This window comes from Globicephala melas, chromosome 3, assembly GCF_963455315.2.
Source record: "Globicephala melas chromosome 3, mGloMel1.2, whole genome shotgun sequence".
Taxonomy (NCBI): domain Eukaryota; kingdom Metazoa; phylum Chordata; class Mammalia; order Artiodactyla; family Delphinidae; genus Globicephala; species Globicephala melas.
In genome coordinates, this window is record NC_083316.1 from 165,490,699 (window position 1) to 165,501,019 (window position 10,321).

The 10,321-nt window shown below is 42.9% G+C and overlaps 1 protein-coding gene and 1 non-coding gene across 2 annotated transcripts; both read left to right on the plus strand.

Annotated features, from left to right (window-relative positions):
- The first annotated feature begins 4,092 nt into the window (after positions 1–4,092).
- On the plus strand, positions 4,093–4,199 carry LOC115865575 (U6 spliceosomal RNA). Its single transcript, XR_004044358.1, has one exon. It is a non-coding gene; the product is annotated as a U6 spliceosomal RNA (small nuclear RNA).
- Positions 4,200–6,912: 2,713 nt separating this feature from the next.
- Positions 6,913–9,982, plus strand: CD209 (CD209 molecule). The gene is made up of 8 exons (XM_070045109.1): positions 6,913–7,035; positions 7,184–7,258; positions 7,372–7,458; positions 7,758–7,907; positions 8,122–8,199; positions 8,415–8,566; positions 9,056–9,168; positions 9,578–9,982. The coding sequence occupies exons 1-8, from the start codon at positions 6,996–6,998 to the stop codon at positions 9,717–9,719; spliced, it is 837 nt and encodes a 278-aa protein (XP_069901210.1). The 5' UTR covers positions 6,913–6,995; the 3' UTR covers positions 9,720–9,982.
- Positions 9,983–10,321: the final 339 nt, after the last annotated feature.

Genomic DNA, 10,321 nt, shown 5'->3' on the forward strand with positions numbered 1-10,321 from the left:
CCTCATTCCCAAGGAAGAGTAATTATCTGATCTGTCTAGTGGTTCCCCAGAAGACCACACTCAAAAAGCTTGTCTTTAATTGACCTCACTTGAACTTGCCCAATGCTAAAATCCTCTCAGCAGGGAGCACCTGTCAAATGCTTTAACAACACAGCTGCCTGAGGTGATGGGTAACAGTTGGGGGTAAATAATAGCTTAACCAAAAAGTCTTAAAAGGAAACGTTAAGGAATGAGATGTCCTTAGGGACTTTGACAAGTTCCAACATACCCTGGGAATCTGGAAGGCCACATGTATGTGGAGGGTTGTGTGCATACCCAGGAAATATCTGAAAAGGTGCTAAGCTCTTAATTCTGGCCGACTTTGAGGCTCTGAGAAGGCAGGAAGGGGAGGGGAAAGCAGAGTTTTAATCTTCCTGGCTGAGTGTTGAAGTTGTGTCTTAAGCACACAGAGATCTTGGGTGAAGACTGGGGGACTTTTAGTTTCAGGTTTTCAGGGGAGTCTGTTCAATCATTAGCTCAGCACCAAACTAAGTAGGATTTTAGTCACCGTACATGACAGAGAATAGAGACTTTGCAGAATTAGTTCAGAAAAGTCATTAAATAAACAAAAAAACAACTACTATGGAAAAACAGCCATGGTAACAAACCTTCAGGAGGAGGTAGAATCTATTTCCATAGTTGCCATGTTATATTACAAGGCATACCTCAGAGACATTTTGGGTTTGGTTCCAGACTAGCACAATAAAGCAAATATTGAAATAAAGCAAGCCACATACTTTTTTGGTTTCCCAGTGCATATAAAAGTTATGTTTACACTATATTGTAGTCTATTAAGTGTGCAATAGCATTATGTCTAAAAAAACACTGTACATACCTTAATTAAAAATACTTTATTGCTAAAAATTACTAATCATCATCTGACAACTTAGAGTTGCCCAAAACCTTCAATTGTAAAGAAATGCATTATTGCAAAGCCTAATAAAGTGAAGCACCATAAAATGAGGCATGCTTGCATTTGAAAGGTCCAGTTTTCAACAAAAAGTTATGAGACATACAAAGAAACAAGAAAATATTACCCGTACACATGAAAAAAGTAAATAGAAACTGTCCCTGAGAAAGTCCAGATATTGGTTACTAGACAAAGACTTCAAATCAGCTGTTTTTAAAGTGATCGATGAGCAAAAGTAAATCATATTTAATAAACTAGAGAAGTATGAGAATAATGTATCACTAACTAGAGGATATCAAAGAGAAAGAAATTATAAAAAGGAACAATGTAGACCATTCTGGGGTTAAAAAGTACAGGGACTTCCCTTGTGGCACACTGGTTAAGAATCCACCTGCCAATGCAGGGGACATGGGTTTGAGCCCTGGTCTGGGAAGATCCCACATACCACAGAGCAACTAAGCCCGTGCACCACAACTACTGAGCCTGGGTGCCACAACTACCAAAGCCCGTGTGCCTAGAGCCTGAGCTCTGAAACAAGAGAAGCCACCTTAATGAGAAGCCAGTGCACCACAAGGAAGGGTAGCCCCTGCTCGCTGCAACTAGAGAAAGCCCACATACAGCAATGAAGACCCAATGCAGCCAAAAATCAATCAATCAATAAAAGTACAATAACTGAAATGAAAATTTTACTAGAGGGCAAATTGCTATTGATTTGAGTAGGTAGAAGGAAGTATCAGCAAAAAATGAAAATGGATCCATTGAGATTATCCAGTCTGAGGAACAGAAAAAAAATTATCAGAGCATCAGAGACATGTGGAACACCAACAACCATACCAACATATGCATCATGGGAGCGTCAGAAGGAGAATAAGGACAGAAAGGGGCAGAAAGAATATTTGAAGAAATAACAGTTGAAAACACCCAACATCTGATGAAAATGTTAGGCTACATATCCAGAAGCTAAATGAACTCCAAGGAGGATAAATTCAAAGAGATCCACACTTAGACGCATAATAAACAAACTGTTCAAAGACAAAGGGAATCTTGAACACAGCAAGAGAAAAATGTCTCACTTTGTACAAGTGATCCTCAATTAGATTAACAGTGTATTTCTCATCAGAAACTGTGGAGGCCAGAAGGCAGTGGGAAGACATATTTGAAATGCTGAAAGAAAAAAACCTGTCAATCAAAGATTCTATATCCAGCAAAACTACTTTATTCCACCATAGACAGGAATACAGTACTGATAAATGTCACATCATGCATGAGCTTTGAAAACATTATGCTAAGCAAAAGAAGCCAGACACCAAAGGGTGTTGTATGATTCCATATATATGAAATAGGTAAATCCATAGAGACAGAAAGTAGATTAGTGGTTTCTGGCTCTGGGGGGGAGGAGGAAATGGGGAGTGACTGCTTAATGGGTATGGGGTTTCCTTTTGCAGTGATGAAAATGTTCTGGAACTAGATATTGGTTATGGTTGCACAAAATTCACAACATTATGAATGTACTAAATGCTACTGAACTGTATGGTTTGGATGGTAAAATCTACGTTACGTGTATTTTCCCACAATAAAAGAAATGAAAGGAGTATTTCAGGATGAAATGAAAGAACACTAGATAGTAACTCAAATCCACATGAAGAGATAAAAAGCACCAACAAAGGTAACTACACAGGTAAATATAAAAGACAGTATACATGTATTTTTGGTTTGCAACTCCTTTTTTCCTCCATCTGATTTAAAAGACAACTGTGTAATGCAATCATTAGAAATCTAAGTTGATGGGCACATGTGTATAAAGATGTAATTTGTGATAATAGCTGCACAAAAGGAGGCAGAAATTGAACTAAATAGGAGCAAAGGTTTGTATATTATTAAAATTAAGTTGATATTACTCTGAACTAGATTGTTATAAATTAACAATGTTAATAGTAAACCCCAGGGCAACCACTAAGAAAATAAGTCAAAAATATATAGTAAAAGAAACAAGAGATTTTAAATGATACACTAGAAAATATCTATTTAATAGAAAACCCTAAAGACTCCACACAAAAACTACTAGAACTGATAAACATATTCAGCAAGATAGCAGGACACATGATTAACATACAGAAATCTGTTGTATTTCTTTACACTAACAATGAAATATCAAGAAGGAAAATTTAAAAAAATCTCTTTTTAAACTGCAACAACAACAACAAAATAAAATGAAGTACTTAGGAATTAACCTGACCAAGGAAGTGAAAGACTTATAAGCTGAGAACTATAAAACATTGAAAAAGGAAATTGAAAATGATTCAAAGAGATAGAAAGATATCCCATGCTCTTGGATTGGAAGAATTAATATTGATTAAAATGGCCATACTACCCAAAGCAACCTACAGATTTAATGTGATCCCTCTCATATTACCCATGACATTTTCCACAGAACTAGTACAAATAATCCTAAATTTTATATGAAACCTTAAAAAAACCAGAATTGCCAAAGCAGTCTTGAGGAAAAAGAACAAAGCTGGAGGCATAACCCTTCCAGACTTCAGACAATACTACAAAGCTACAGTAATCAAAACAACATGGTATTAGCACAGAAACAGAAAAAAGGATCAATGGAACAGAATAGAGAGCCCAGAAATAAACCCACACACCTACGGTCAATTACTGTTTGACAAAGGAGGCAAGAATATACAATGAAGAAAAGACAGTCTCTTCAGCAAGTGGTGTTGGGAAAGCTGGACAACCACATGTAAATCAATGAAGTTAGAACACACCCTCACACCCTACACAAAAATAAACTCAAAATGGCTTAAAAACGTAAATATAAGACATGACACCATAAAACTCCTAGAAGAGAGCATAGGCAAAACATTCTCTGACATAAATTGTACCAATGTTTTTATAGGTCAGTCTACCAAGGCAAAAGAAATAAAAGCAAAAATAAACAAATGGGACATAATCAAACCTATAAACTTTTGCACAGCTAAGGAAACCATAAACAAAGCGAAAATACAACCTACAACTAGGAAGAAAATATTTGTAAATGATACGACCGACAAGGGCTTAAGTTCCAAAATATACAAACAGCTCATACAACTCAAAAACAACAACAACAACAAAACAACCCAATCAAAAAATGGGCAGAAGTGCTCGCTTTGGCAGCACATGTACTAAAATTAGAATGATACAGAGAAGATTAGCATGGCCACTGTGCAAGGATGACACGCAAATTCGTGAAGCGTTCTATATTTTTGAGTTATTTGTAGTGAGGTGGATGGACGTAGAGTCTGTCATACAGAGTGAAGTAAGTCAGAAAGAGAAAAACAAATGCTGTATGCTAACGCATATATATGGAATCTTATTAAAAAAAACGGTACTGATGAAACTAGTTGCAGGGCAGGAATAAAGATGTAGACATAGAGAATGGACTTGAGGACACGGGGTGGGAGGGGGAAGCTGGGGCAAAGTGAGAGTAGCATCGACATATATACACTACTGAATGTAAAATATTTAGCTAGTTGGAAGCAGCAGCATAGCACAGGGAGATCAGCCTGGTGTTTGCGATGACTGAGAGGGGTGGGATAGGGAGGATGAGAGGGAGGCTCAAGAGGGAGGGGATATGGGGGCATATGTATGCATATGGCTGATTCACTTTGATGTACAACAGAAACTAACACAGTATTGTGAAGCAATTATACTCCAATAAAGATCTATTTTAAAAAACTGGTTAAATAAAAGAACAAGAGAATTTAAAAAAATGGGCAGAAGAACTAAATAGACATTCCTCCAAAGAAGATGCACAGATGACCAATAGGCACATGAAAATATGCTCAACATTGCTAGTTATTAGAGAAATGCAAATCAAAACTACAATGAGGTACCACCTCACACCAGTCAGAATAGCCACCATTAAAAATTTACAGGGGTCCTCCTTAGTGGTCTAGTGGGTAAGACTCTGAGCTCCTAATTCAGGGGGCCCGGGTTTAATCCCTGGTCGGGGAACTGATTCTGCAATACATGTCGCAATGTAGATCCCACATGCTGCAACTAAGATCTGGTGCAGCCAAAATAAATAAATAAAATAATAAATAAATAAATAATTAAAAAAATAAATTTTAAAAGTTACAAAAAATATATGCTAGAGGGCTACCCTGGTGGTGCAGTGGTTAAGAATCTGCCTACCAATGCAGCGGACATGGGTTTGAGCCCTGGTCAGGGAAGATCCCTTATGCCACGGAGCAACAAGACCCGTGGGCCACAACTAGTGAAGCCTGAGCATCCTAGAGCCCATGCTCTACAACAAGAGAAGCCACCACAATGAGAAGCCTGTGCACTGCAACAAAGAGTAACCCCTGTTCGCCGCAACTAGAGAAAGCTTGTGTGCAGCAATGAAAAGCCAATGCAGCCAAAAATAAACAAACAAACAAACAAACAAATAAATAAAAATGCTGGAGAGGATGAACTACTATATAAAAAACTACTATATATAAAATAGATAAACAACAACGATTTACTGTATAGCACAGGGAAGTACATTCAATATCTTGTAATAAACTGTAATGGAAAAGAATATGAAAAAAGAATATATATGTACTGAATAACTTTGATGTACACCAGAAACTAATACAACATTGTAAATCACTATACTTCAATTTTTAAAAAAAGAAGAAAGTATCTATTTAACATGAAAAAAGGTAGTAACAAAGGAACTGAGGAACGAAAAAGAAATAAAACATATGAAAAACAAATAGTAAAATGGCAGATAGAAGCCCTACCTTATCAGTAATTACATTAAATATAAAAGAGTTAAATTCTCCAATTAAAAGGTAGAGATTGACAGAATGAATAAAAAGATGATCCAATTATATGCTGTCTACAAGAGACTCACTTTATTTATTTATTTTTTAAAATAAATTTATTTGTTCTACTTATTTATTTTTAGTTGCATTGGGTCTATGTTGCTGCACACAGGTTTTCTCTAGTGTGGCGAGGGGGTCACTCTTGGTTGCGGTGCACAGGCTTCTCATTGTGGTGGCTTCTCTTGTTGCAGAACATGGGCTCTAGGCAGGCGGGCTTCAGTAGCTGTGGCACGCAGGCTTAGTTGTGGCATGTGACATCTTCCTGGACCAGGGCTTGAACCTGTGTCCCCTGCATTGGCAGGCAGATTCTTAACCACTGCGCCACCAGAGAAGCCCCAAGAAACTCACTTTAGATTTAAAAAAAAAAAGATTGTAACATACACCCAATTGCATCAGATAGGAGACCAGGGTCCATACAGAAATAAATTGGAAGCTCAATACACAAAGTTTCAAAGTGACTCTCTACAAAATACTTAGTAACTACAAAGGAGAAAAAAGTAACTGTTTTGTGTAGTGGTTAAGCAGGGACTCATGGGTCAACTCCCAGCCCCACTGCTTTTGAGCTATGTGATCTCAGGCAACTGCTTGCCCTCTCTGTTTCTCAGTTTCCTCATCAGTAAAGCAGGATAATAACTACCTATCTCATAGGGCTGTTGTGAGAACTGTTAGACCACTAGGAACACACCTGTGGTTAACAAATCCAGGCTTATCACTTGCTACAGTGAGGGAGAACACACACCAGGGGGAACAGTGGGCACATGCTTAAGTGCTGTTATTGCTGAGTATTCATCATTAGAATAGGCAATTTATACCCGTTACTAGTGCACTGTATTAAACCTTACAATTACAGTGTGAGGCAGGGTAATTGTCCCATTTCACAGTTGAGGAAACTGAGGCTCTGAGAATGTGAGGCTGAAGGTCCCAGGACTGGATAGGGGTTGGAACAGTGCCTTCTGGCACCAAAATTGACTGCACAGCTTCTACCCGATCCTAACTGACCTCTCAGTTGTGTCAGGCGCTTTATCCCTCCCCGGATTTTTCTGAGAGGAAGTGTTTTCCGCATCCTGTTCCTCATTCTTCCTGAGTTGAGAAAGAACAGATCTGAGGAAGGGCTACAGAGGGAAATACGTGGGCTTATAAAAACCATAGTTCAGAGAGGAGTTAGAAAGAGGGACAGAGAGGAAAGGAGGATGGCAGAAATGTGTAACCCCAAGGAACCGGGTGGCTCCGGTGAGGCTGGACCCCCAGTCTGGGGTGATGGTGGGGATGACAGGGCCCCAGTGTTCTGAAGGTGCTGGGGCCTGGCCTTCAGCTTGCAGTTCTGAGAGAGGGCTCAGCAGGCTTCCAAGTTCAATTGCATGTGCTCTGTCCTATTCAGAGGAGGAGACATTTGGGGGCCAGACATTGGCTGAGAGACACCCTGGACTCCTACGCAGTTTGAGGAGCTCACCAGGTACCAGAGCGGCTGGTTCAGGAGCAGGCGACTGGGGAAGGGGGTGGTTGGGGGTGGGGTGGGACAGGATCTGCCCCTGAGCCCCAAGCTCTGCCCATCTGCTGGTCCTGCAGGGTGTCTGACCCAGAACCCTCTGCTTCCCCTGCTGCTCTTCATCTCACTGGCTTTCTTCATGCTCCAGCTGACCACCCTCGTTCAAGGTGAGTCAGCATCTGGGGGTTTGGAGTCCTGGGTCCCTTTGGGTTTTCTCTCTGGGATGGTCTTTGCCCTTTTCCACATCCTCCAGACCTACTAGGGCTGGGGCGTTTGGGCTCCGTGTCACCTTCTGTGTGACCATGGGCCAGTTACTCCCCCTCTCTGATCCTGTTTCCTCACGTGAAATGCAGTACATCCTCCTCTATGGGGAGCTTAGTTTCCCTGAGACCTTGAAACCGGACTTGGCACCGGGTCAGGGATAGAGTTGGCGCTCATAAAGGGGGAATTCTCTGCTCTGTTGTAGTTTCCAGGATCCAGTTCCTGCAGAGAGATTTGGGGGACCACCACGTGGAGAACAACAGCCTGGATGAGGGGCTGGACGCCGGGTTCCAGAGTCAGAGAGGGGATGGGGCTCTGAGGGAGCAGGACCTTGGAACATCCATCGCCACCAGGGGTGAAGGAGAGAGGGCAGGAGTGGGGGAGTGGATTGGAGCCCTGCAAGAGGTCCTGGGGGCTGGTGATGTTGGGCAAGTCACTCTCTGAGCCTCAGTTTCTTTGTGTCATGGGCTCTTCAGGTTCCTGTGAGATCCATACATAATGTTCTCATGGGGCCCTCTCTGCACCAAGCACACGGTAGGGGCTTAATAATTGAGGTCCTCTCCCTCCAGTTGATGTTGCACAGGGGCAGATGCAATCAAACCTGGAGGAGATCCTGCAGCACCTGACCTGGATGAATGCCACCCTGGGTAAGGGTCCCATGTCAAAGTCAAGAGGAAGTCACAGGATTGTGGGTGGGGCTGGGACCCACCTTCTATGGCTGCCTTCTTTCTCATGGATTTCTTGGGGACTGAGCTGACAGCTGAACACAGGGGCTGGCCCTAGGTTCCCAAGGTCTGATGCAGGTGTCTGGGGCCTAGGAGCCAAGTGACCTCTCTGTCCCAACCCCATTCCTCCTTCCCAGCTGGCCTGTGCCGTCCCTGTCCTTGGAATTGGGAATTCTTCCAGGGGAGCTGCTACTTATTCTCCTGGACCCAGAGTGACTGGAAATCTGCTGTCTCCTCCTGTAAGGACATTGGGGCCCAGCTGGTGATCATCAAAAGTCTTGAGGAGCAGGTGGGCCGGGCAAGGTTCCCCTTGGGGCTGGGCCATATGACTGGTCAAGAAAGAGCTTTCTGCTGCACTCCTCTGCCCTCTGAGAGATGGAGGTCCAGGGAGCAGATGGGGGTGAGAGGTGAGAGGCAGTCAGGGAAGACTTCCTGGAGGAGGAAGCATAATGGACTCGGGAAGGTCAAGTGAGAGAAGAACATGTTTGAGAGGAGCCCATGTCTGGACAGAAAAGGAATTTAGAGTACCCTCGAGACCACACATAATGTATGTCAACTGAGACACAAGTTAACACATATCCACACATGTATGTATATTAACACACATCCACAGCCTCCACGCACATGTGAACACATACAACTGGAGTAGGGGCTATAGGCTAGACTGTGAAAGGAGCTTCCACGGGAGGCAGGGGACCATGGGAACGTGGGCAGACATGGGATGCGTGGCATTCAGGGATCTTCCTTCTGATACCCCTCTCCCCACCCCCACCCCCAGAAATTCCTGAAGATTTGGTATGTCAGATATAATAAACCCACCTGGATTGGCCTCAGTGACCACCACAATGAGGGTTCCTGGAAATGGGTGGACAACAGCCCCCTCCAACTCAGGTGACCTCCCAGTGACAATGGCCCGAGGGTGCGGGCAGGGACGCCCCTCCTTCAAAGCAGGGTTGCTCAGACTCTGGGACTGGAAAGTATCACCTGAGGAGCTTGGGGAAGATGCAGAGTCCTGCCTTCATTCTGGGGGTGGGAGTGGTAGTGGTGGGGGCCTCAGATTCTGTAAGTCTGGGTAATGGCCCAAGAATCTGCATTTTAACTTTGCCAGAGCTGATGCTAATGGAGGTGGATTCTAACCCTAACCCACATTTCCAAAACCCTGCCTCCAAACTCCTCACCACCCTCTGGCTGGTTCTTGGCAATTTGCTGCCAAAGCCCAGGGACCAGCTCCTCCAAAGGGGGGGCCTGGGGGTGGGCTCTGGGAGGAGTAGGGGGCTCAGAGCTCTCATGGGGTTCACAGCTTCTGGAAGAAAGGGGAACCCAACAACCACAAAGATGAGGACTGTGTGGAATTGTACAACGATGGCTGGAATGATGGCAAATGTAGCACACAAAACTCCTGGATCTGTGAGAAGCCCTCGTCTCCCTGCCCAGCCCTCTGAGGGTCACTGCCTCCCCCCAACCCCACCCTGTCCCGGTTTGCAGAGATCAGGCAACTGAGACATGCGGTCTGCTGGTCTCTCTCAGGCCCCACCCATTTCTGTTTTTCCCTTTGGTGAATTCCCATCTCCCTCCTGTACGGAGGTCTTCGAGATCCTGAGGCAGATTCTGAGACCGCCTTATCCTCTAGGACCCATCCCACCATAGGCTATAGACCATCTTTTTTCATCTATTGATGGTCTCAGCCCCGCCTCAGCTCCCCCATGACATCCCCTTAATAAAGTCATACATTGCATTATGTGTTCCATTGAACTTATTTTTGTTCCTTGCCACTGTTTCACTTACTACAGGTTTTTTTTTTTTCAGTTACTATAGTTTGATAATCTGTTTGATGTACATTAGGACATGATCTTTTTTCAATATATTTTTCTCTACTACTGTGTATTTTATTTCCCAGATACAGTTTTGAATCAGTTTGTAATTTTGGTTGGGACAGTACATATATACATATATGTATATATATACAATACGTATAGGTATGTGTTGTCTGTCTAGCTATCTGTGTGTTCATTGATTCGTGAACAAATTATTTATTCAGGTACTT

Excerpts from the sequence above, each read along its gene's own strand:
- CD209 (XM_070045109.1), top strand. The coding sequence starts at position 6,996 with ATGGCAGAAATGTGTAACCCCAAGGAACCGGGTGGCTCCG. Across the intron at positions 7,908-8,121 it reads AACATCCATCGCCACCAGGG|TTGATGTTGCACAGGGGCAG; the intron begins GTGAAGGAGAGA and ends CTCTCCCTCCAG. Across the intron at positions 9,169-9,577 it reads AACAGCCCCCTCCAACTCAG|CTTCTGGAAGAAAGGGGAAC; the intron begins GTGACCTCCCAG and ends TGGGGTTCACAG.